Source organism: Poecilia reticulata, linkage group LG6 (genome assembly GCF_000633615.1).
Source record: "Poecilia reticulata strain Guanapo linkage group LG6, Guppy_female_1.0+MT, whole genome shotgun sequence".
In the NCBI taxonomy this organism is placed as follows: domain Eukaryota; kingdom Metazoa; phylum Chordata; class Actinopteri; order Cyprinodontiformes; family Poeciliidae; genus Poecilia; species Poecilia reticulata.
In genome coordinates this window covers 28400033-28426276 of record NC_024336.1, presented here as the reverse complement: position 1 = coordinate 28426276, position 26244 = coordinate 28400033, and the positions used below count along the sequence as shown (strand labels likewise).

Here is a 26244-nt window from a genome sequence, read left to right as displayed (position 1 = left end):
AAAAAAACTGCTGTTGGGACAGTTTTAAGTAATTTATCCTACAGAAAGTGCACACTAGAGTGAAATCTGACTTATGGCAAGCCACTCTTACATATATCGGAAAGATATTATTTTAATAACCAAAAAAAAGGTTTTTACTCTTATGTATTTGTAAATTGTGTCTATAGAATATTTTCTAACCTCGATCACCAACAAAATAATCAAATTAGTTTTATTTGTGTATTCCATGAAACTTCTATGCAGTTCCAATGTTTGCATTTTCTAAGGCTGCACCTGTTCTGACCACACTAGGAAGTTTAGACCTACTGAATTCATATTAAACAAACAAGCAAGCTGTTTACAACTAAAATGACATTTTAAAGAAGATTATGTATTAATGGTGGGTTTAATTGGAAATAGAGCCTCAAATCAAATTAAAGCCCCAAATAATCTTGGGTCGGCTCGGATTTCAAAAATATTTAATCTTTCATTTTATGCCTATTTAAATAAATGTATTGCATTTTGTTGTGTTTTTATTGTAATGTACTTCTATTTACATTTCTGCTTTAACTTATTTCGTTTAATTTATTTAATTTTTTTTTTATTTTACCGGAAGCTCCATGTTTTCGTCACAGGAAGCTGAGCTGTCAGTTTTGTTTTGGCAGCTGCTTGTCACGTGATGTGTTGTCGTCAGCGGTAGAGCAGCAACATGGCGGAGCTGTTAAAGGTAGGAAAACATTAAGGAAAACATGAGTTTCAACAGCTGTTCCGAGACCGGACTTTGATCTAGAATCGGACCGAGCTGCGTGGGGGTTCTCCGGGCTTCACCTCCGCTCTCTGACCGCGGAGTTAGCTGCCGAGGTATCCGCAGTAGGGGGAGGCAGTACCGGGGAGGACGGTTAGGGAGACCGTAACACTCTGTGCTACACTCCAAACCGGTTTTCCTCCGGTCTGGTCCGGTTCTCCGGGTGTCGGACACACGGAGGATTCGGTGGGACGACGGGTTGTTCTTCAGACTGACGCCCAGAAAAAACAGCTGCTGTCCCGGCTTCAGGCCAAGTTCCCTCCCCCGGTTCTGCTAGCAAAGTTCCCAGAAATACAACAGATGGAGCAGTCAGTCTGTTACACCCGTTTAAAATGACATAAATGCGACTTTAAAGTCAGGAAAAAATCTGATTTATGTCATAAATCAGTGTTTGCGCCGTTTTTTCCCCGTAGAAAACGGATCTGCGTGGTTTTTAAATCTGATCTGGGTTGTGTGGCTCCTGATTGGATCAGAGTTTTCAGGTGATCGTCCTGTCTCTCAGTAACTAGACTTTTCCCTCTGCAGGTGATATTTGATCACGAAGGGATTTTCCTCCATCCGACCCCAGATGAAGGAAGCCCGGATCAAGATTTGCTGGTTTCGGGATCCCTTCGTATCATAGAGAAGGTGAAACTAAAAAAAATCCCCCTGGTCTTTTTTCACACAGAAACGTCTCAGTTCCGTTGACGCTTTTGAATGGTTTTTGGTCACAACTTCTGTCTTCTTTGGTTTTAGTTTGCTCAGAAAAAAAGATTAAATCTTTTTACATTTGCTGTAGGGGTTCAAATTAGTTCCAATCGATTAACTATTAACGTCCGCGTAGGTGACTTTATTTTTGTAGTTCGGCCGCCGTCCAGCAGAGGGCGCCGCTGGTCATCCTTAAGCGGAGCTAAGTTGATTGAGGGATAAAGATGGTGAAGTCATCCGAAATCGGGAAAGAGAAAGATCCAAATGGAGTCCTGTCGGATGCAAAATGCTCTTTCTGCGGTTCTGTTTTAAAATTCAAACACCTGAAAATCTTTTTATTCAAGTATCTTGAGCAACAAGCAGTCAGAAACTTATAATGAGAGGGAAAAAACAAATGAGTGCAGAATGACGTGAAAGCCATGAAGCACAATAAATGCACAATAATGTTAAAAAAACAAAATATGCACTAAACAGCTGGTAATACTGTAACTGGGTCTTAATAATCATTAACATTTGGATGTATGCCAAAAATCAAACTTTTGCAGCCATCTAAATCCAAAAATCAATATTTTTCCAAAAAAGATGTTATTTCTAGCAAAATATAAACGGAACAATTACAAAAAATCTCTTGCAACTTAGATGAAAACAAAAATGTACTTACAAATTCAAAAAGAGGACAAAAATATTTCAAAAACCACCAATCGTCCAGTCTGACCTCAGTATATTCCAATTGCTCAAAGAAAAACTAGATTAACAGAACTTAAGATATACAAAAATTCGACAAAAACGGCCACAACACAAATAGGTCATACTATCACAATGTTCTTTGTCTCAATAATTTTCACAGAGTTTAAGAGAAGTGATATTTCTGTTTCATGCTCAATCAATAACTTATTTTTACATGAATGGAAACTTGGAACTCATTACATTCATTTGTTATAAATGAAACAAATGCTAGAGCTTTTAAAAGAGCCCTGCTTTGTTATTTTTATTAGAACGGTGAAAATGTGCCGTTTCTAATATAACTATTTTATTATAAGAAATGTTATAATTGTGCTTTTATGAATTACTATGCTATGTTTATAATGTTAAGTGTTTAGCTGTTTTTGGAACAGTTTTTTATGATGTTGACTCCAGGAATTGTAGCCATTATTATGGAAACGGCGAATGAGGATCCAAATAATGATTCCGTCAGCTGATGAGTCTGCTGTTTCTTCTACCTGCAGGATGCAGAGATTCTGGTGGAATACCGCCCTCTGGAGGACAGCGTGGATCCGTCCAACATGCTGTGCGCAGGACAGGTTCGTCTCTTCTCGCTCTGTGACCTCAGTGACCTTTGGAGCGCCATGACCTCAGGGGACGTTCAGGTGTGTCGTGTTTCTCCTCAGGACTCCAGCTCAGTGGTGGAGTGGGCCCAGTGTCCCGGAGAGAAGTCCCAGTCTCGGCAGCTGCTGGAGACGCAGCAGAGCTACGAGACCGAGTGGGACATGGTGAACGCCGTCTCCTTCAAGAAGAAGAACTACACCAACGGAGAGGGTGAGTCTGGAGACTTCCTGTCAGCTGACTGATGGGGGGAAATGCTGCACAGTGCAGCTGGAATTAGAGCTGGGCATTTATCGTGAACATTTTTTGAGCAAAAAATTAGATTTATTGTTGTCTCGATAAATTTAAATTTATAATGTTAAATCAGAGGTGTCCAATGTGCGGCTCAGGGATCATTTGTGGCCCTTGAGCTGATTTTGTATGGCCCCTGAGTGCAGCTCAAGAATAATTCAAATTTGTCCTGTCCAGCAGATAAAAAGTTCTGATGGAAACTTTATTTGTAATTGGGGTAAAATTATTAATGACATAATTTTCTTACAAATCAAAATGTTATGTATGACACAAAGTATTCTGGGTTTTTTTTATAACAAATCTTTAGTAATGAGTAGAACCACGTTTATCCAGAGAGTTTTACTGAGAAGATGACTTTGATGCACCTAAATCAGCTTTTATTTAATTTATGTCGGCTAAACATTGGAAAGAAATCGACCCAAATCCTGTCCTTATAGCTGAGAGTAAATTTGCTAACTCAAGCCAAAAAATATATATTTTTAATGCATCAAGTGTCTTGGTGAAGCCTGATTCAAATGAGAATATTTTTCAAGAACAATATTTGTGTTAGTGGTGCTGTGATTGCTGGGTCTTGCAGTTGCAGCCACACAGTTACCAATAACATCAGTATTGAGCTGCTGCCCACCTCTACATCCAGTGATTAGAAAAGCTGCTGAGTCATGAAATCATCTCAGTTTTCCAATGACATTTAAAAAACAACAAAGCTTTGAAATATTTTCAAGCAAACAGGAGCTGAGTTTGTTTTCAGGTTTTCAAAGGGTTAAAGTGAAATCTGTGTGTGTGTCTTTAAATAAATCATTCTGCGGTGTGTTTTCTAAGCCCTGCGTCTCGTCTGTCAGGCTCTCTGAATCACAGCCATGAGCGGAGCCGCTGGGCGTTTTCTGTGAACATCTGCGACCTCAAGTCCATCACAGTGAAGAAGGAAGGCTGGACCTTTCTCATCCTACAGCTGAAGGACTCCTCCAGCTCCATCCCAGCACTGCACTTCCACCAGGGCGGCAGCAGAGAGTTCCTGGACAGCCTGCGGAGGTTCGCTCTGCTGACAGAGTGAGTAGCTGCAGGTTCAGGTTCAGGTTCTTACAGCAACAGAACCATGCAGGGATCGAAGGGGAGTGAGGCTTGTTCTGCAGATAGACTGAAGATATTTTTACTTCAAACTCAGCTGTTTTACAGCTGCAGCTTCAATGGGTTTGAGGTATTTAATTATAGAAACTTTGAAAATTAATACAAACAACAACTAATGGGTCTGTTTCAGATAAACCTGGTTTCTTTAGAGTTTCATTGAGTGGCAGTATTATGTGTTTTCCAGGCACATAATGCCATTTTAATTACTAAAATGCATATAAAATGTGTTTTGATAATTTTATATTTTTAATGCGTAGTATATCTGTTAACACAAATTAACTTCCTGTTGTCATGTTTAATTCCTAACAGGAAGTTGTTTTTATTTTTTATAGAAGTGAAAGTATAAAAAGCTTCTGCTTCTACCTAAATTTTTTTTCTGTCTGCACTTTGTGTCTTTGCCATTGACGGAACTTTAAATATTATTTATCTATTTCTGTACTAGTTTTGTCTTGTTTTTTATTTTAATTTTTTGTTTAGGATTGTTTTTGTTTTTTCCATTTTTTTTACTCGTGTGCAGAAAGGTTAAAAATAGCTAAAATAAATAAAAAAGTAATGCATCATTGGCTGATGGGTTTCAGCTTAGCGCTACACTGCCCCCTATGGGTTTGGCATGTTTAAAACAAAGCATAGTGGGGTATTTGTGTTTGTTTATTTGGATGAAAACGTTCCTGAAACTGATCCCATGTGAAGGATTTTGTGTTTTTTGTTTTAACAGCGTGGCAGAGATATTCCTTTTTTTAAAGACCTGGCTACAGATTTACAAGGACTAGGAAAGGCTAGTCACTAACTTCCAGCAGTACGTCATAGTCAGCAAGCACATGGTGACAGTGGAAAGGAATGACTCTGTTATAAACCTCCTGGCCTTCCTGGGTTGTTAAAAGATGATCTGGTCCATTCAGACTGTCTGACACACAGAGTGTCAAACACATCGAAACATTTGGTAAAGTTTCCAGTATCGACATGGATCTCTATGCGGAACCTCTTTGCCTTCCTGTTTGCAGATTTTACTCTCTGATAATCGATCCGTCTGATTCAAACTGGCTGAAGCTTGGAGGCTTTCTGCTGGTTTTCAGAAACAGACGGACTGTGTGCGCGTCTGGAGAATCGCGTCATTTATATGTTAATTTCTGCGATGATGAAATGTTCCGAGGCGGAGATGAAGTCAGATTACGGCAGGAGACTCTCTGCAGCTGATAACTATTATTAAAGTTCTTATCTGCAGCTCAGTGAAAGGCAGGATCAGTGCCGGATGTTTGGATTCAGATTTGTGACAGAGTGAAGCTCTACCTACGCTCTTACACACACACACATACACACACACACACACACACACACATGCCTGACGTAGGGTCTGTGTGTGTTTCAGGAGTCCTGAGGATGAAACGCGTCTGCTGGTCAGCACTCCAAACAAAGCTCTGTCCCAGTCCTTTGAGAACCTGCTGGACGACAACAACTTTGGCCTCGTTCACGTAAGAAAACACACAGAAAACACACACACACACACAATCCTCTTCACAGTCATCGTTCCTTGCTGTCATGTTTTTCAAGCGTTTTCATTTTTCCTACATTTTTCCTGATTGATCACTCTGATCAGGTTATCGATCTCTTAGGATTAGTTTAAGATTGGTTTGAATCTTCCCCAAAGAACAAGGATTTCTTTGTGTCTCATTGGAACGGACATAAGTCACAAGTGGGGAACCTCAAGGTTCAATCCTGGGAACCCTCTTTTTTAATATCTATATTAATATCTATATATTTTATATCAAAGTTCCCATTAGCTCAGGTTAAAACAAGAAATAAGATGAGCTTCCTTAACGATGGATGCCAATATATCGGCCCCGATTTCCTTACTTTTGGGAGATTGGTAATCAGCTGATTCTTACATGTTAAGCCGATCTTATCTATAATATTATGACTTTATTCTTGTAATTTTACTTATTTTCATCTTAGCCTGGTCTTAATACTCCATTAAACAAAACAGTCAAAACAGTGATTTCCTTTAAATCCAGGCTAAAAACCCATTTGTTCAGAGTTGCTTTTGATTCATAATCACTGGAACATTGATCAACATATTTCATGCATAGCTGCTTGAGCTGCTTGATGATTTTGTCAGACTGTAATGTTTATTGCTTGTTTCATAACTTGTTGTGTTTTCATGATGTAAAGCTCTGAACTGCCTTGTTGCTGAAATGTGCTCTACATATAATTTTTCCTCCTGCAGAAGTTTAAGCGCGACCCTTATGTGGCGACGCTGGGCGGCTTCTCCAAAGTCACCAACTACATCTATGACGCCCTGCGGGGGACAGAGGAGCAGCAGCAGCGCCCCCCGGAGGAGGTGGCCGACCTGCTGGGGGAAGTCATCCCAGGGCTGGAGATCAACCAGCAGGAGGAGCCGGGCTTCGAGGTCATCACCAGGGTAAGTAGCCGACCTCCAGCTCGTCAGCTGATGTCTCCTCCTCCAAAGTGATGACATCATCACCTCCGACCTGACAGATCGACCTGGGGGCGAGGCCGCAGGTGAGCCGGGCGGAGCCGGTGTCGGCAGACGACTGGAGTAAACACCAGGACCCCGAGGGGAGGATAGAGAACGGGGCGGCGCTCAGACAGAGGATTTTTAAGGGGGCAAGTCTTCATTACGTCCACAACGAGACGATCGATTTATTAAATTATTATGTTTTCACCCCAACTGGAGGCAGACTGGTACTAGTTTTGTCTGAAAATTAGGACTGCAACTAAGTATCGTCTTAGTGCTTAATTATCCTATTGATTAACTGCTTATTCTATTGAATAGTCTGTTATTCTATCGATTAATCGATATTTCTATTGATTAATCAAATTTTAAAAAATTGGCACATTCTGCAGATTCTTTATTTAACCACGTGTGTTTTTTTTATAGAGCATTAGAAATACATTAAAATATGCAAATATAATAATTCCATTCATTTTAAAATAAAAATATTTTTACATTTTATTGTCTAAGATGCAATAACTTGTCATTCTTTTAATGAATGTTTGGTCATTTGCAGCAAAGAATGAATCTGCAGCTAAAACATATTTCTAACATCCACATGTGAAAAGTTTAACACTTTCTGTCTCCAGGAACATCTGAACTACATTTCCCACAATGCATCCTGTTCAGGCAGAAACATGAAGCCACTGACTGCAACCTGTTAATAAAACCTGAGAATTAAATGTAGATTCAATTTAAACAGATTCTGAAAGTGAAAGAGAGTCATGTGACCAGAGTGTGTGACCCTACTGACCATGTGACCCTACTGACCGTGTGACCCTACTGACCATGTGACCMTACTGACCATGTGACCKTACTGACCMTGTGACCYTACTGACCATGTGACCCTACTGACCATGTGACCCTACTGACCATGTGATGCTGTGTGTGTGTTTACCTGCAGGGTCTGTGTCACGCCGTGAGGAGGGAAGCCTGGAAGTTCCTGTTGGGATATTATCCGTGGACGAGCACATTGGAGGAGAGGAAGTCTCTGCAGAAGGCCAAAACGTACGACGCACACACACACGCACACACACACGCAGACACAGCGTTAAGAGTTCTTTACAAAATTAAAGTTGTCTTTGAGAGGAAAATCTTGCATTAACATTATGCCATGAATATATTAGTTGAAAACTGTCTCTAAAACAACAATAATATTGTTTATCGCAATATTTACTGGGACATTTTATCGTCCAATATAATTAGTTATGGTGATAAGCCTGAGGGTGGATGTTTGTCTTTCCCAGAGATGAATACTTCCGGATGAAGCTGCAGTGGAAATCCATCAGTGAGGAGCAGGAGAGGAGAAACTCCAGACTGAGAGACTACAAGAGCCTGATCGGTGAGGAAGAGGAGGACTCCGCAGTCTTCATCACTTAAATCATCATAAATGTAATGCGTCACCTTAGGGCCGCATGTAGGAATCAATCTGCACCTCCACAATGGTCCAAGACACCTGAGGGGGGCGCCAGAGAGCTCACTGCTCAGTGTCCAAACTTTTTAAGTGGTTTAAAATCATCAAGTCAAAAGTATTTCCAGGTCAAGAAAATAAAAGAAAAAACTAAAATCAAATAAATAAAGTTGTTTTGCTGTAGGAGAGAGATGTTATTCACCATAGATTCAAAAATGTAAAAATTATTTTGCATGTTTACTGTATTCAGATAAGGAAATTAAGTTTTCAAAATGTAATCAAATTTATTCTTAGCTTGAAGAACAAGATTTGGTCACTTTATTTTAAGATGCTTGTTAAATTTTATTTACGAAATTAGATTAAAGCTGATTTGGGTGAATCAAAGTCACATTTTCAGTAACAGTTTCAGAATAAATGTGGCTCTACTCATTATAAAAGCTTTGTCATACAAAGACTCATGTTGTACTTAACACTTTCCACTGTAAGAGAATTATGCTGGTAATAATTTTACCGATTAGAAATTTTAAAAAAAGTGTGAATCTGCATCAACTGTAGTTGGGAGCCACGCAAAATCAGTTCAAGGGCCACAAATGGCCCCCGGGCCGCAGTTTGGACACCGCTGCTCTAAGTTATGGCCAGATGTTCAGCTGAAGCTTTGATCCTGCTCTTTTCACCTTCATATAGTTATTTTATGTCGCCTTTCTTCATGTTGATCCTTCCGGTTCCACTAAGTTTTTGTTTGTCCGCCTCTGATGGAGACGGGAGCAGAAATGCTGTGTGAAACCAGATGGAGGTCAAGCGTTGAAGCTAGTGTTAGACCTCCATGTTTGTTTTCCTTCTGCTGCAGAGAAAGACGTGAACCGAACAGACCGAACGAACCGCTTCTACGAAGGTCTGAACAACCCGGGCCTGACTCTGCTGCACGACATCCTGATGACCTACTGCATGTACGACTTCGACCTGGGTGAGAGCTCCATGCCGCTCACTGGTTCTCCTGGACTCACGTGCCCTCATTAAAAGTTGACAGGAAGATGATTGAGGCTCATTGGTGGTTAAAAAAATGTGATGATATTCATCCTTAAAGGGGCAGTATCATGTAAAATCAACTCTTTTGAGTGTTGCTTTGATTCTTCTATGCATGTTTGAGAAATCCTTTCATCTCCATGACAACCATTCAGCTGTGCAAAACACCTGGGTGGACCTAGCCCCGCCTTCAAGGGCGCAGCTCCTCCTCAGAGCTGCAGTTTCCAAGCTTCTGCCTCACAGAGCAGTGTTATAAAGTTGCACTTTGTTTGGATGTTAGGTGAAGCATACAGCAAACTGTTCTGATTGCTCTGGGTCTTCAGAACCGACCGGGTTCTGTTTCCCCCTCCGGTTTTTGACTGATCCTCCGTGTTTCTCCAGGTTACGTTCAGGGGATGAGCGACCTGCTGTCGCCGATCCTGTTCGTCATGGAGAACGAGGTCGATGCGTTCTGGTGTTTCGTCTCCTTCATGGACCAGATGGTGAGAAACCGACCAGAACCAGAACAAACAGTATAGCCTTGGGAACCAGAGCCATCCATGTTTGATGGTCCAGGAAAATTTGACATGTTGGGTTTGTTTTTGCTGCAGCACCAGAACTTTGAGGAGCAGATGCAGGGCATGAAGACGCAGCTGATCCAGCTCAGCACGCTGCTCAGGCTGCTGGACCTGGCGTTCTGGAACTACCTCGGTACGGAGCAGCCAATCAGTCGGGTCGGGTCGAGCTCTGGCCACGGTCCCGTGTTGGACCAACATCTCTGACATGTCTCTGTGTGTTTCAGAGTCCCAGGAGTCCGGGTATCTGTACTTCTGCTTCCGCTGGCTGCTGATCCGCTTCAAAAGGGAGCTGATCTTCAGCGATGTCCTGCGGCTCTGGGAGGTCAGTCTGGAGGTCGGATCCGATGAGGGTTCTTCTAGCCGGTTTACTGCAGATTTCAGAACCCATAACATCATTTAGGCTGCGTTCACACAGCTGCCAAATGAGACCCAAATCCAACTTTTTCACTGCAGTCTGATCGGCCCAATTTAAATCTTTCAGTCCCCAAAAAATACAATCTGTGTCACTATGGAAGTGACTTCTGTACCTTTTTTTGTAAAGTAAAAAATATTTCACTTTTCAAACTGAGAAATGTCCTTGTTTTTTCTAAAATATCTGAGATTTTTGTTTCTGTCTGCGATGGCCTTAACGCGCTGTCGGACAATCTGTAAATTTAGCAGCAATACGGTTGAATATCATGTAAAATTGTAGTGCACTTCTTTTGGCTTTGTATTTGTGAGGTAAGAGCCAGTCCCTGGTTCTGCTTCCTGTATCTGGTTCTGGTTCCTGATGACATCACGTCGTGTCCGTTCATCCTCAGGTCATGTGGACCGAGCTGCCCTGCCAGAACTTCCACCTGCTGGTCTGCTGTGCCATCCTGGACTCTGAGAAGCAGAAGATCATGGAGGAGAACTACGGCTTCAACGAGATCCTGAAGGTAACGCGGAGCCGATTGGCTCAATCAGGTTCTTGTGATGAACAATCAGATCAATGGCGCCTATCGATCGGGTTTCTTCTGTTGCAGCACATCAACGAGCTCTCCATGAAGCTCAACATCGAGGAGATCCTGCAGAAAGCCGAGGGCATCTACCTTCAGATCCGCAGCTGCAAGGTGGGTGTTCAGTTTTCACCTCCTCTGTGTGAACCTGGTCACCATGGTAACGTGACTCCCATTCAGCTCCAGGGAGCTGCGCTTGTTTACTGAGGCTGTTTCTACTGAATATCAGTTCTGTACTGACATGAGGGATACAAGTTATGAATAATCTAGACTTCATTGAGCTCATCTGTCTATTAATTAATTGATGAACAATTTCCTTAAAAACTTGAGTTTTCTCTAATATGAAGATAGTTTTTCATAATATGCTGGATTTAAAAAAAACAATGTGGAGCTTAAGCAGCTTGACGAGGGTTTATACTTCAAAACAGAATCACATTAAGTGAATTTTTCATCGCACACCAGACTGGACCAATTCTGGGATAGCGCTGCCATCTTTGTTTTTGTAACTGGCTTCGCTCAGCGGCGCCCTCTTATGGAAAGTGGCTAAACTGCAACACTGAAAGAAAGTCTATGGGGCCATTATTAGTTAATGGATTGGAACTAATTTTAAAACAATTGACCATAATATCAAAAATTAACTAAGAGATTCCCAAACCTTTTGATGCGAGGGAAAACATTATGTGTTGTGATTTTATTAATCTCTTTCATTTCTTTTCGCACCAGTTTAGCTTGAGGAGCAACAAAAAACATATTACAGATTATTTTATATTAAAAAGACTTAAAATTTATGATTTGAAAATGTATTGGATTCATGTTTATTTTATTTTTCTAATCTTCCTTTTAACTTTCTGAGCCCCCACTATGAAAAAGACTGGATTTATTCTTAGCATCTCTAATTAAGACGGATGTTGAAGACTCAGACGGTCCAGTTTAAATCTCCTGGTGTGGGTTTAACCAGAACCAGGACCCGGTTCTGATTCTGATCCGCTCGTCCTCTGCAGGACCTGCCTCACTCCATCAGCTCCATCCTGGGCTTCGACACGCAGCACCGAGTCTCCAGCCAGGCGGACTCCGGGTCTCGACCCGTCCAGCAGCAGGACGCCTGTTCTAACGGACACTACAGAGACAACAGACCCCAGAACAGCTGCAGAGGGGTTTTCACATCGTAGTTAACGCACAGACTGACTGTTGGTCAGCAGGGGGCGCCGTGTGGCCCTCAGAAGGATTGGGGAAAGGTGTACAAAGGATCGCAGATTATTCAGAATCTTATTTTTCTAACTTCTTGTATCGTCTCTTTGCTCCTGATGTTTTCTAAAATCCTGACCTGCAGGACGGACAGGAGCAGGTGGGGACTCCCCTGGACTCTCACACATGTGCCACACGCGTGTGCATCTGTTTCCTGAGTCAGAACTCGCCTGCAGATCAGACGCTGCCGCAGAATCTGTCCTTCTTGCCGACAGCAGCTAATCAGTATTTTATTATCGACGCATCAGCTGATTATTGATTTGTTTGTTTTTTATCTGTAAAGTGTAAATGCCCAAAGTGACGTCCTTAAACTGCTCAGTCGGCTCCAAACTGAGGCGCATTATTTTCTTTCATTAAAAAGCTGCCAATGAAGGTTCACACTCACCTAAGCCTCTCTTATTAAAGCTACTAAAGGGTATTGAAGTTGATATTTGTTCAATCCATTTCTCCTTCTCCTGTTTCCGTTATAATTTCTGCTTCAAAAGTGTGAAAAAACTCACTGAAAAACCAAAAAAGGCATCGCACTCTGTAATATTATGCTTTATTTTTTGGTAAAAGTGCAATGTATGATATTTTTTAAAAATTACCCTCAAACCCCTTAAAACTTTTTACATTTGAACATTAATAACTACATTAAAGTCATTAATTCTGGAGATAAAAATTCAATCTTAAGCTTGTTGCATTGAAACATAAGTCAATAAGGAAATTTCCATTTTAAATTACAGTATGATAAAAATCCAAATTAAAGTCGTATCACACAATGATGAAATTCCACCTTTAACTTTTTACATTTGGATGTAAAAATTAACACCTTAAATTTACTGCATCAGATTGTTTTTAAGTCATTACATCTCAATACGTGAAACTAAAACCATAAAATAAATGAAGTTAAAATTTCCTTTCCCATAATAATACTGCTGTTATGGTGGAATTCACCTATATTTTCTTATTTTTTTATTTGATTATTGTCAGATAACCATTTACAAGCCCTAAAACTATCTGATAATCTAAATTCTTAGAGGTTTCTTAAATAATGTAAATAAACATCAGTTTGACTCTAGTTATGGTTATGGATGTTAGTTATCAATGAGGTTTTATATAAAAGTATTTTTTTAAAACCGTTTCTGTATTTTTTTCCCTAAAACTATCAGTTTGTTCTTAGAAACATTTTGAAAATTAAAAAAAAAATCTTCAGTTTTACTCCCCTGGACTCTCCGTTTTATTAAAATGTGTATTTTAATTGCCAGTACAATAAGCTCAGTTGATTATTAAAGTAGTTTAAAAAGTTTGTGCCAAATTAAACCCAGCAGATTGTATGGAGTCGTTACTTACAGCATTCACTCCATCTGACCAGCAGGGGGCGACAGCAAATCGCTTGTGTTGAGTTGTTGACTTTACAGCAGTTCCTCATACAGAGCATGCATGTAGCGACAGTGGAGAGGAAGAACTGTCTTCAACCAGGAAAATACCTCCAGCAGAACCAGAACCGAGCTCAGTACCAGCAGCCATCTGCCACGACCGACTGGAGGTGAGAGAAGGTAGAGAAGAGACACAACAAGTCGACTGATCCGGGAAAACTTTCCATGTTCTGAACTCATGTCAGCCAATGCCCTCCTTCAGGAAGAAACCACAGCCAATCAGAACACCAGACCAAGTGTAGAGAAAGGAACTGATTCTGGCTTTGTTTTCCGCTCTGCCACCTCATCGTGGTGGATGGGTTTCAGTGTCCCAGTGATCCTGGGAGCCATCAGAGGCTTCATGCCTCTATTTGGGCAAACGGGTCCAAGGTGAGGGATCGGACAAGAGCAGCCCAAAGATCGTTTAGAAATATATACAGTGTTCCTGTTTAGAAATGGTGATATTAACAGGGTTCCCACTTACAACCAGAGCTATAGACAGAAGTCAGTGATGTTGACACACTTAAAGCCGCTATTTTGTTAGATACGCATGTTTTACAACTCATATTTTTTAATACTTTTGATATTAACTCTACAGCGTAGTAATTTAAACTTTTACAAATCAAATGAAGTCTTAAATATTGTCATTTTTAAACTAGAGCAGATATATAAAGTATTAAAATACTTTAAATTAAAGACGTAGAAGTGTCATCCAATAATTCTCAGCATCCTGATCACTTTCACAGTTGATTAGCCACAATAAAAAGTTAATCGTAATTAAGTCTATTAATAACAATGTTTGCATCCCTACTTATGCCGTTTTTTCCTGGTCGACTCTAAAATGTCACATTTGTCGATGCCTCCTTTAAATGTCAGCTGAGCAGCTTTCATGGCGCTGATGGACGTCTCTTCCTCCTCCTGGTCTGATAGGAGCCATTTGAAGGTGGAGAGGCGGCCGGCGGTATCACCTGCCATCTGCTCATAAAGCTGCTCAGAACCAGAACAAAGCTGCTCGGCTTTCATTTCCTGTTCTGCAGGAAATTGGGAAAGAGGCGGCCGATAGCTGGTGCTGCTTATCAGCTGCTTCCTCTCGGCTTCATGAAGAGACGGAGCGTCAGTCAGAGCTTCACCTGCTGCTCCTCATCCTCACTGTAACGGAGGCCCGACTTGACATTTAGACAACAGAAAAGCCTTCAGTTCTGAGCAAATAGAGTTTATTAAAGCAGACAAACAGGGATAAAAATGCAGCCTGGAAATATAAACAAGTCAGTAGCTGCGTTTCCATCGACTGTAAAATTGCGGAAACTGGAATTACGAAAATAAATCAGCTTATAGCAAATACACCGATTTTGAAGAGTAATTCAAGTTTTTCGATAAAACGTTTCTGCGCTAGGATAAGGTGTTTTTAACAGTTGTTGCAAAAATGCAATGTGATCAATAACCGGATGTGACTACTGGCGGAAAAGACAGACAACGGCAGGAAGTAGGTGAATGATGGCGAGATGTTTTTATTCATGTGTGATTTTAATTTTATTTCTTATTTAATGGAAACAGTCATTGCCAAATGTATTTTTGACATTAGTATAAATATGCATTACCACCATTACTCTGTTATAATTTGAGTACTCTACTAACCTCTCTGTGATATTTACTGTAGTACTCACTGCCAAAATTAGCTTAGCTTTCATCCACAAGCTAAGATGGACATAGACTACATGTTTATCTGCCTGCCACCAGAACCTTGTTATTCATGTGAAGAGTTCCTTTACAAATCCCTTTAAGCATTGATTTTATGCGTCCATAGATTTCAGGTCTTGAAACTCCTCCATGATGTTTGCACTCTTCACCAGGTAGTGAACTACATCAGAGGCAGCTTGTCCACTTCGTCTGACATGTTTTCCTTCTCCATCTCTTTCGGGTCAATCCCGACAGCAGCCATTTTGTTCATGTATTTTTCTTTCGCACATTGGTTTCTACACTTTTTTCATTTTGTTGGTCTCGAATCCATGGGTCTTGCCTTCTAAGATGACGCAGATCACTTCCGGTTCAGACTTGTGGGAACTATGCATCGTTTGTAATCCTAATCCAGATGTTGTGAAGCTCCGCCCTGCCAGGTATTTCACACCCTCACATTCTAACTTATCTCCTCCCATGAGATCTTCTCTCCCTTCTGCAGCAGTTTGGGTCCATCCATGCTGTGGACACGCCCCCTCCATCAGTGGGCGGAGCTTCTCTCTCTCTTCCCCCCCCTCCTATGGGAGTATTTAGGTGGAGGCGAGGCGGTTCTGGTCCTCAGCATCAGCAGCGGCTGCATCATCCGGACGGCAGGCTGGAGCCCTGGTACTCGTACACCCACTGGTTCCCCATGGCTTCGGCCCATGTGATGAAGGACGGCGGGCCGGAGCCGATACCGCGCATGCAGCCCGCCATGATGATGTTCTCCAGCAAGTACTGGTCCAGGAGGGGGATGTCTCTGGACTCGGCCATGTTTGACCAGCACAACCACCAGCATCAGCAGAGGCACACCGGGGGACAGATGGTGAGAGCCTGGACTCTTCCTCCTCCTCCTCTTCATCCCTGTCTCCTCTCTGGATCTGTTCTCAGGTGGTACAGCTCAGTTTTGTCAGTGCAGAACCTCAATCCGGGTCGAGATTCTTCACCTGGGAAAAGGAAAATCTTCCTGTTTGTCTCTATTAGCTGCTTCAAACTTATTGTCACTTGTTCAAAACTGCTTAATGAACAGAAAAGTCAGGGGATATTTACTTTATATATTTTATTATTTGCATTTCTTCTACAAATTTTATTTTATAAAAAGTAATTTAGGTAAATTTTGGTGAACAGTCAGTTTGGAGAAAAAACTCTGAACTTAGTTGCAGGGGCAATAATGTGGTTATAACAGATTAAATGAGATGGATGAGATTTTATTATCCATCCATCCATTTTCTTGCACCCTTTTTCCCTCAGTGGGGTCGGGAGGGGTGCTGGTGCCCATCTCCAGCCAAGATTTTATTAGTTTTTTTATATTTATGAATGAAATGAAGAGAAACATTTTTAAAATTTCTCACTGTATTGAGTGAAATATCAGGAAATGTTCCATTCAGTTCCGCTCTCCATTGTTGGAATGTTAACCAGTATGGAGGATGTATCCTGCCAAAATTTTGAAATAAATATATATGAAAAGAAAAGACAACACAATGGAAAAAAAATCTGAAAACTGTAAGTAGTTGAGAAATAAAGAAGAAAACAGAAATGGAGCACATATTAAAAAATAAATGAATGCATGGTGGGGAAAAAAACTTAAAGCATATATGATTAATAAAATTATGGCAATAAAAATATTAAGTATATAAGATGAAAAATTAGAGGAAAAAAATGTAATTAAAAAGAAACTAATAAGACTGGAAATAAAACTGAAAATTGTACAGTAGTGATGATGTTTCAACAATACTACTTAAAATAGTTTATGTCACACTAATCAAATAAGTTGGGAAAATTTTCATTTTTTAATTTTTGGAATATCTGGCAGTTCAATTACTTTTTCAAGCCATTTATTTCAATATTTACTGCCAATTTTGGCAGGATCAGTCCTCCACACACCTTGTATTATTCCTGAAAATCATTAATCTGCCTCTTAAGATTCAATTTATCTGGGATTCAGTTCCTGTTAACTTCTTTAAAATCAAGATGAAAAGCAGACATTATCATTTTCTATCATTCGATGAGAAATGTTCATCAGGTCTGTAGAATTTGAAATTTGTGTCTCTGTAATCCCTCTGCTCTGACTGTAAGGCTCAGATTCTGGACTCATGTTCTCCTTCTGACTAGAAGTTCTTAAAATACTCCTTTCAGCTGGTTCTGCCCATTCAGAACCTGCAGCCTGATTGATTATTGGTCAACGTTCCTCACCTGACTGTGTCTGGAACAAAAAGGTGGATCTCGTGTGCTGCACCTGATGGTTTGCACGTCGTCCTCTGCGTCTGTCAGCATCTCCATGTTTAATTCAGGAAACAACAGCTGCAGCTCGTCTGTTTGAACAGTCAACGACGTCAGACAAGAGCAGCAGGTTCCGGTTATTTCACTCCGGGTCGGAACTTCCAGGGTCCATCGGTTTGTCTTTGTAGGGAAAAACCAGCAGAAGCCAATCAGGTTCTGAGCTTTTTGAGATGTTCTGCTGTTTCATTTCAACCTGATTGAGCTTATCATTAACTAATAAGCGTCCATTTTCTTTTCTCTTGGATGAAGAGGGTCGACCGTCTCCAAATAAACGACTAAATTTATCATAATATGCTGGATTATATTATGAAGCTTGTGGTACTTGTCGAGTGTTTATATTGCACAACAGAATCATATAAAGTGCATTTTTCATCGAACACCGGACTTTGGACCGTTTCTCTTTCCCGCTCTGGCATGGTCACTTCGCCATTTTGTTTCTTCTTCTTTTTCCGCTTCAAGATGACCAGCGGCGCCCTCTGTTGAATGGCAGCCAAACTACAACACTTAAACAAGAAGGTTTAAGCAGACGTTCTTAAACCTTTGAACTCATTTTAATTAATAAACCATTAATTGACATTGTAGTTCAAAAATGTAACAAATAATGTAATTGAGTAAATGTCCTCTTATCTAATTTGTTGTTTTCGTTTTGTTCTTCACCATCATCAGTCCAGACGGACATCTTTTTGTCCAATCAACGAGAAGCCCGATGGCGAAAACGCAGAGGATTCTGGGAAAACAGCAGTGGTGTTTTCTCTGAAAAACGAGGTCGGCTGTCTGGTCAAAGCGCTCAGACTCTTCCAGGTCAGAACCAGAACCATATTTAGGACCAAAACTACACTCAGACTCAGATCTAGGAAACTAGACCAAAATATTTTGTAAAATTTTGTGTCTTTGCAGGACATAAAATGGAAAAAATGTCTCCCCATAAGTGAAGTAATCTAACAGAGCTAGTACTTTTTTTTTTTTATTTTATTTTTTTTTTTATTTATTTATTTCGAACAGACATTAAAAACAGTCAAAAAAGAACAAAAAAACAAAATAGAACTTTTTAATCAATATCCAGGAATTATTGACTTAAAAGCTCCTATATTTTGCTGAACAGTTACCTGTAAGTTGGTTTTTGTCTTATTTCAAGTACTAAGATATTTACACCAGAAACTAGACAAAAAATAGTGTTAATCCAGATCTTGGCAGTATTTGTACCCAATCTCCATCCTCTTCTTCAAGGAGAGACGGGTCAACCTGAACCACATCGAGTCCCGGATGTCGAAGCGGGTTCCTAACGAGGTGGAGATCTTTGCCGACTGCAAATGCAGCAAGAAAGAGTTCAACGAGCTTCTGCAGCACCTCAAAGATCACGTCAACATCATCTCCTTCAACACGCCTGCACATGTTTGGTCGGCTGAGGCGGGTACAGATACAAGACATTCATGGGTTGGAAAAAGTTTCAAAGTGTTAAATTAATTTTGGTGTTTTCCCAGACGAAGAGGATGTTCCCTGGTTTCCCATGAAAATCTCAGAGTTGGATCAGTGTTCACACAGAGTGTTGATGTATGGGTCGGAGTTGGATGCAGACCATCCTGTGAGTTTATAAGTGTGTGACGCTTGTGACTTTCTGTATGACCAGATGATCATACAGAAAGCCAAACTGAGGAAGTTCTTGTCTCTGTTGCTCCTTCTGTTAGGGGTTTAAGGATAACGTTTATCGTCAGCGCAGGAAGTACTTTGTGGAGGTGGCCATGAACTACAAATTGTAAGTCACCGGATTTCCTCAGTCCTGATTTCTTTATATGTCCTTCCATTGATCCAGGTGGACTTTATCAGCAATATTCACATATTTTTCTGAAAATCTGGCACATTTTCTCTGTTTATGAAATAAAAATAATGCATTGTGTATCTGTATCAACGCATGTTAAAGACCAGTTTTGGATAGAACCTTAGCTCCCACCTTAGGGACGCAAACAATTAATCGACCTACGATTGTCAATTAATAGATTATTAAAGTTTATTAAAACTGATTAATTAAAAACACATGCACACATCATTGATGACATATTAGGGCAATTGATAGAAAAAAAGGAAGGAGTAAATTGAGGCCAAAAAACTCAAATTTTGAGATTACTCTCAGAAACTTTGTAGAAAAAACTTAAAAGTTTCTCAGTTTCAAAAAATTTGTAATGTTTTATTTTTGTTGTTGTTGGTTTGTTTTTTTCTTACCAAATTTTAGAATTTTCAACCTCAGAAATGTCCATGCTTTTTCCTAGAAAATATCTGAGATCAATCTCAAAATCAGTTTTTTGGCAGGAATTTATCTCCTTTTATCCATCCAGTTTGGCCGCCATACAGCAGAGGGCGCCACTGGTCATCTTTAATCGGAGCCGTTGGCGACATGGCGGCGACAAACCAGAACGGAAAAGAGAAATAGTTCAGAGTTCGGTGTGGGGTGCAAAATTCATTTTATGCGGTTCTGTTTTGAAATATACACACTAAACAAGTTCCATTAGTTTCACAATGGTTTTAATGTTTGTTTGTTTTTAAATTCAGCATGTTATTAACATTTTAGCCCTTATGTTATGGAAAGACGATCGATTGTCTTCATACAAGAGAAAACTGAGGTTTTTAAGAAAGTGGCGGATTATCAATTAACCGTTAGTCGATCAATAAGATCAATTTGCATCCCTATCCCACATGTTTTTACTCCAAACTGTCCTTCGGCAGTGGGCAGCCCATCCCTCGGATCGAGTACACCTCCGAGGAGGTGAAGACATGGGGCGTCGTGTTCCGGGAGCTGACCAAGCTGTACCCGACCCACGCATGCAGAGAGTACCTGAAGAACCTGCCGCTGCTCACCAAACACTGTGGCTACCGGGAGGATAACATCCCCCAGCTGGAGGACGTCTCCCGTTTTCTCAGAGGTTGGCCCCCTGCGTGTACAGTAGCTGTAAGAGCCATATGATTGAAATAAGCAATTATTGAGGTGACGAGAGCACACGGCTTTGACACTTGGGTGATGGGTGTGTCGAGGTTGGCGTGGCGGTATGAATGGGAGCCATGCGGCCGCACTGGCTTGTATGTATGAGGAAGCGGGTGCGCCGGGGTGGTCATAATTTCTGTTGACCGTGCTGTAATGCCGTTTATTGTTGGGACCATTGTATGGTTTAGCTGGTTATGTACCAGTCTGTGTAAGGTCTGAAGTATGACAATCAAAGTGGAATAAATTGATTATATTATATATTATATAATTCTATGTATAAATCACTATACATATAGTGATATATACATACCACTATATTATATGTAATTAATTTCACATTACATAATTGATATATATATATGGAAAAATAATATATAATAATAAAATTATTTATAAAGATTTTCACCCAAATATCCAACGCTGAAAGTCAGGGGAAAAAACACACCTACTAACATATCTGCCATACTGAAAATCTTTGCGATAAAACAGTGATGGGGTTCGAAGAGCGGGTTGATATGAACTGATGTTTTGAAACACAAGCATTCATAACCTCAAGCGTTCTTTGATMTAGAACYGCATGTCATAGATGAGGTCACAKCTACAATGAGCTCACTGTAGTTCYGGGGGAATGTCTTGCTTCTGCTYGTTGCTATGGAAACGATCTGATCAGTTCTACATGACCCAAACTGTTGACCCTTTGCAACGGCGTCACTTAATCATTCGAGGYGCCATGACGGACGTCGGAAGTGAGGAATGGGAGTGTTGAACTGAGCAACTGAAATTGACTTCCAAAGTTGTTTGGAGTCGTCATGTTATATATAATATATAATTTTTATTTATTTATTTTTTAAATTAGCAGGACTGCAAAGCTTTTTTTTCTGTTGTAAAAATGTGGTGAACATTTTACTGACAGGACAGAATTACTCCTTAAAGACAGCTGGGTTTGTAGTTTTTCTAGTTGATGCACTGAACAGGGAGTGTATTATAAGCCTGAAGGCCCGCCAGGCTTATAATACAATGGGGGAAACCCTGCTGTCTGTGTGTATATGGCAAGATATTTTTCCAATGTTATAAGTTAAAAAAAAATCTGGCATTGGAACTAAAACATTTTGGTATAAATTAAGAAGTTATTGACTTAAAATCAGCTTCTGCATGTTTCTGAAAGTTTATCATATCAATCATTTATCGTGATAAATTTCTTATCAGAATAAGAATTTTGATTTATCGTTGGCACGATAAATTCCAATTAATGATGTTTAAAAACCTCCAAAACTGTCCTTTCTGTCAGTTTTGGGGTTGCTGACAATCGCTCTTCTTTATGTGGCTAATGTCTTAAAGAAGTGTATTAAATGGTATATTTTTCAAGAACATTATTTGTGTTTGTATGGATTTTATTGCTATGAYACACATAATCATACAGTTACCCAAAAAAGATGTAATAATAGTGATTATAGTCACTTATTGTTGCCATGATGGTACTGCAAAATATTGTTATAAAACTTTAACACCCATGCAGCAGAAACTGCTGATAATACAATAAGGGAGAGTAGTAGGAGAAAAAATTTTTTAAAAAGTCAGTAGCAAAACTTTAGTGATGAAAGTTTGTGAACTTTATCATAATTGAAAGTTTTAAGCAAACGAAACAGAACAATATTGTTATTCCATCATCAGGAGGAGGAGTGACATCACTTCCTGTGTGTTTCAGAGCGTTCTGGCTTCACGGTGCGACCTGTGGCCGGTTACCTTTCCCCCAGAGACTTCCTGGCTGGTTTGGCCTACAGAGTGTTTAACTGCACTCAGTACATTCGCCACAGCACCGACCCCCTCTACACACCAGAACCGTGAGTCCAAACCTGTAATCTGCTGCGCTGTAATCTCATCCATCTCACAGTCGCATCATTTCCCTGATTTTTCATTAATCTATTTCCTCCATAGATTTCACATACCTCCTTTCGTCTTGTGGTTTTTCTTACCAAACGGTTTCTAGTTGTTTCTGTAAGTCTGGTTCAATGTCAGGATCAAGTCTTTGCAGACCTAGAGAGAAGAAGCAACACTTAGGTCTGCCACAGATATCAATAAATCTTATTGCAAATTAAAATGAGCTCAATAATTTCCATTTGCTTGATTTCTCATTCTTTCTACTAAAAACTGGATGACTAAAGTCTTCAGTTTGGTTCTTTGGTATCAACTAGCCCTTCTTATTAAGGACAATATTGCTCATAGAGACTTTATAATTCATTGTTGTTTCTGTTTTGTTTATTTATTTTGGATATTTAAAATGTCTTCCAGATCCAGTGTTAAAAATGTTCATTTAAATTTAAAGATTATTGATCTTTAAGAATGTGTTCTTGCATTATTATTATGTTTTTACAATTATATCACTTCAAAATGATCTCAAACCAACATTATTGTGTATTACAATAATTTATTGTCTGATCGGCGTAGCAACACTTAAACCCCTGAAATGGTTTCACTTTAATTAATCTAATTTCAAACCAAACCAATGAGTTTCAACGGGAATAAAAAGTCAGATATTTAATTTTAAATAATCATAATTATATTTAGTCTAGATCACCACCCTCGTCCAGAACATCTGGTCTGCTGGTCCAAACAGTGTCTGTTTGTTCTCAGAGATACGTGTCATGAGCTGCTGGGTCATGTTCCCCTGCTGGCCGACCCAAAGTTCGCCCAGTTCTCCCAGGAGATCGGCCTGGCCTCACTGGGAGCGACTGATGAGGATGTGCAGAAACTGGCCACGGTGAGTGGGGACCAGTGGGCTGGTAGATCCACCCATCCCATCCCATGAAGACTATTTAATGTAAAGTATAGAAAACCTCAGGATTACTTTAGGGAAAGTCCTGCGGACGTTTGGGCGACTTACCTCAGGCAGAAAATTTCTATAAAGTTTCTTGGTGTATTTGTTCACAGAGTTAATTTCTGATTAACTGTTTGATGATGACAATGGATCAGCTTCAGTTTATTTATTTAGTTCTGACTCTTCATATAAATCCAGTTTATACAAATCCAGTCAAAAACATCTGGATGAACAGCTTCACATCTTACTGTACACTTTGCTCTGATCGGTTGTGGGCTGACATGTGACTCAGTGGTTCAGCATAGGTCATCACTGACTAACTGCAGTTACACTGAATGACCTGAGGGTGGCGCTGCTTTCAAAAAAACACTGACTGGCTGCTGGTGTTTCTGTTTCAGTGTTATTTCTTCACCATCGAGTTTGGACTCTGCAAACAGGACGGTCAGCTCAGAGCTTATGGAGCGGGATTACTGTCATCCATCGGAGAGCTCAGGGTGGGACACACACACACACACACACACACACACACGTTCAAAGTAAAATCAAAATTAAAATCATATACATAAAACATTGATGCATGTACCATTGATTAAGATTCAGAAACAACTGTACATCAGTGTGTTTTTAGCCTTGATTTAAAGGAATTCAGCTGTGTTGCAGTTTTCTGGAAGTTTATTCAAGATTTGTGGTGCATTGAAGCTAAATTCTGCTTCATAATGCTTGGTTCTGGTTTTGGTGCAGAGAAGACCAGAATCAACAAAATGTTAGCAGTGGAGTGCAAAAATAGTTTAGTGAAAGAATGTCTCTCTTATGGTTTATATTTATTTTAATCCATGTACTTATTCTACACATTTATTATTCATAATATTTTAAATAAACAATATTTGATCAAAATACATATTGATTTCTGTATATTTTTAGGTGCCACATACATTCCAAGGTTGGATAAAAGGTTGGGTTTAGGCATCCAACTAACCTTTATAAAATATTCAGTCTTATAGCACAGAGTAATCATATTGCCAACTCATCCCCAGTGTAAGAGTTGGCAATTTACTCACAATTCATGTGTGTAAACAGCGACACGCAATTTATGTGTGTAAACAGCGACACATGAATTAGAACCAATCTGCCAGAAGGTCCTGCAGGCAACCAATCAGAATAAGAGTTTGTGTGAATATTCATGAGGACCTGCTATTACACAAACCTGCCATAGGGGGCACTGTGGTGATGCACAGATTATACACAAAATCAGGTTTATGTGTATTTGTGTTAAATTTTTAGGGTTATTGGACCAATAGAAACCTTTCTACGCTTTTAGATTTTTGTCAAAATTAACAGGACAGCGCTCCTGTCCTGTTAATTCAAAATGTCCTGCTAGTGTGTGTATTCTGATGAAATGTTCTGCTAAACCACATGTACCAACACGCGCGTGCGCACACACACACAAACAATGTAAACAGGTTTAGGACTGTGACTTTGTGCTGCAGAAAACTGCATCCATTTTATAATTTGTGGAATTCTTCTGAGTTCTGTTCTTGGATCTCTTCTTTTCTTTTATATTAAAAAAGTTGGGAACTTATTAATGGTTAAATAATTAATCAGACTGTTTTTTCCCAGCATGCTCTGTCTGATAAAGCCTGTGTGAAGATGTTTGACCCAAAGACGACCTGCAACCAGGAGTGTCTAATCACCACCTTCCAGGATGTTTATTTTGTCTCTGAGAGCTTCGAGGAGGCAAAGGAGAAAATGAGGTGAACAACAAAACACAGAAAGTAGAAAACACACCGATGTAAACGCTGGAGGAGTTGAGCATGGAATAACTAAAAACTGCAAAAACATAAAATCTTAACATGAGAAAAATTTATTGTTATAAGTGAAATAATCTGTCAGTGGAACAATTAACAAAATCAATATTAAGGAATTATTTACTTAAAACAAGCTCCTATATCTTGCTGAAAAGTTACTTGTAAGTTAGTTTTATCTCATTTCAAGTGAACTTAGATATTTGCTCTAGAAACTAGACCAAAAATACTTGGTAAGATTTTATGTTTTTGCAGTGTAGACTTTGAGACCTAACTAAAACATCTAGTTTTAATTTCACCATAAAGAAATCCTTCACTCCAAAACCAACCAGAGTTAAGCTAATTATGCCAGAATGCTTCAAACTGTGAAATAAAACTGATGGTGCTTGTTTACATTTTTTTTATTTTGCTCTGAAACGGTAAAACCAGGCTGTTGATTCAGGAGCGATAATATTCCAGACATGTGTCCGTTTTTTTTTATCCTGCAGAGAATTCGCCAAATCCATAAAGAGGCCGTTCTCCGTGTACTACAACCCGTATACGCAGAGCGTAGATCTGCTAAAAGACACGCGCAGCATTGAGAACGTGGTGCAGGACCTGCGCAGCGACCTGACCACGGTCTGCGACGCCCTTGGCAAGATGAACACCTACCTGGGCATCTAAGGCTGACGCAAACCCAACCACCTCAGAAACACTAAATATTACCAAGTATTTTTTATCTGGTTTCTAGTTTAAATATCTTAGTACACTTGAAATAAGGCAAAATTAACTTACAAGTTACTTTTCAGCAAGATATAGAAGCCTGCACTGATAAATTGGCTCAGATTTCCTTAATTTTGGCAGATCAGTGATCTTATCAACCTCAGCAAAGATCCAAAAATCAGCCGCTGTCCTCTTCGGCTCTGCAGTGAGAGGTTTGACCAACAGACCGGCCCATCAGGTCACGTCTGCAGTTAATGATGGTCAACCCACTGTTGGCAATTCAACAACTTCTTGCTACATTTAGCAACATTTCAGACAAAAATCATTATTGGCCACATTTGGAATTGGAAGGTCAGGATTTTTATAGTTCGGTAATCAGCGATCTGCCACAAAACTGCAAGCAGTGCACCTCTACCTGTATTACATAATAATTCCTTAATATTGACTTAAATTGAATATATGACAAGACATTTTTCCATGTTAAAAGTGAAATAATCCACCAGTGGAACTAGTTTCAAATCAAGTTTATTTATCTTGCTTAAAAGTTACTTCTATGTTCATTTTGTCATATTTCAAATGCACTAAGATGTTCCACTTGAAACTTGATAAAAATACTTGGTAAAATTTTG

The 26244-nt window shown here is 39.8% G+C and overlaps 2 protein-coding genes across 4 annotated transcripts; both read left to right on the top strand.

Annotated features, from left to right (window-relative positions):
• Nucleotides 1-607: 607 nt before the first annotated feature.
• tbc1d15 (TBC1 domain family, member 15) lies at nt 608-12355 on the top strand. Of its 2 annotated transcripts, XM_008411890.2 has the most exons (17): nt 689-706; nt 1310-1411; nt 2698-2772; nt 2860-3007; nt 3925-4132; nt 5577-5679; nt 6432-6626; nt 6704-6832; nt 7624-7727; nt 7967-8061; nt 8978-9094; nt 9535-9635; nt 9744-9843; nt 9935-10032; nt 10511-10627; nt 10715-10801; nt 11689-12355. In XM_008411890.2, the coding sequence occupies exons 1-17, from the start codon at nt 689-691 to the stop codon at nt 11854-11856; spliced, it is 1965 nt and encodes a 654-aa protein (XP_008410112.1). In that variant the 3' UTR covers nt 11857-12355. The 2 variants fall into 2 exon arrangements, with proteins under 2 accessions (XP_008410113.1, XP_008410112.1); XM_008411891.2 differs by lacking the exon at nt 6704-6832 and having other exon boundaries at nt 608-706.
• Nucleotides 12356-14561: 2206 nt separating this feature from the next.
• tph2 (tryptophan hydroxylase 2 (tryptophan 5-monooxygenase)) lies at nt 14562-26118 on the top strand. Of its 2 annotated transcripts, none has more exons than XM_008411892.2 (11): nt 14562-15868; nt 17989-18123; nt 18550-18733; nt 18804-18904; nt 19008-19075; nt 20041-20237; nt 22002-22137; nt 22928-23054; nt 23510-23605; nt 24729-24862; nt 25402-26118. In XM_008411892.2, the coding sequence occupies exons 1-11, from the start codon at nt 15584-15586 to the stop codon at nt 25574-25576; spliced, it is 1638 nt and encodes a 545-aa protein (XP_008410114.1). In that variant the 5' UTR covers nt 14562-15583; the 3' UTR covers nt 25577-26118. The 2 variants fall into 2 exon arrangements, with proteins under 2 accessions (XP_008410114.1, XP_008410115.1); XM_008411893.2 differs by lacking the exon at nt 14562-15868 and adding an exon at nt 17482-17838.
• Nucleotides 26119-26244: the final 126 nt, after the last annotated feature.

Bases quoted from the DNA above. Each gene is read 5' to 3' on its own strand.
- tbc1d15 (XM_008411890.2), top strand. The intron at 6,833-7,623 runs GCAAGTCTTCAT...GTTTACCTGCAG, and splicing joins GACAGAGGATTTTTAAGGGG to GGTCTGTGTCACGCCGTGAG. The intron at 10,628-10,714 runs GTAACGCGGAGC...CTTCTGTTGCAG, and splicing joins GCTTCAACGAGATCCTGAAG to CACATCAACGAGCTCTCCAT.
- tph2 (XM_008411892.2), top strand. From the start codon at position 15,584: ATGGGAGTATTTAGGTGGAGGCGAGGCGGTTCTGGTCCTCAGCATCAG. The intron at 15,869-17,988 runs GTGAGAGCCTGG...CACCATCATCAG, and splicing joins GGCACACCGGGGGACAGATG to TCCAGACGGACATCTTTTTG. The intron at 18,734-18,803 runs GTACAGATACAA...GTGTTTTCCCAG, and splicing joins TGTTTGGTCGGCTGAGGCGG to ACGAAGAGGATGTTCCCTGG.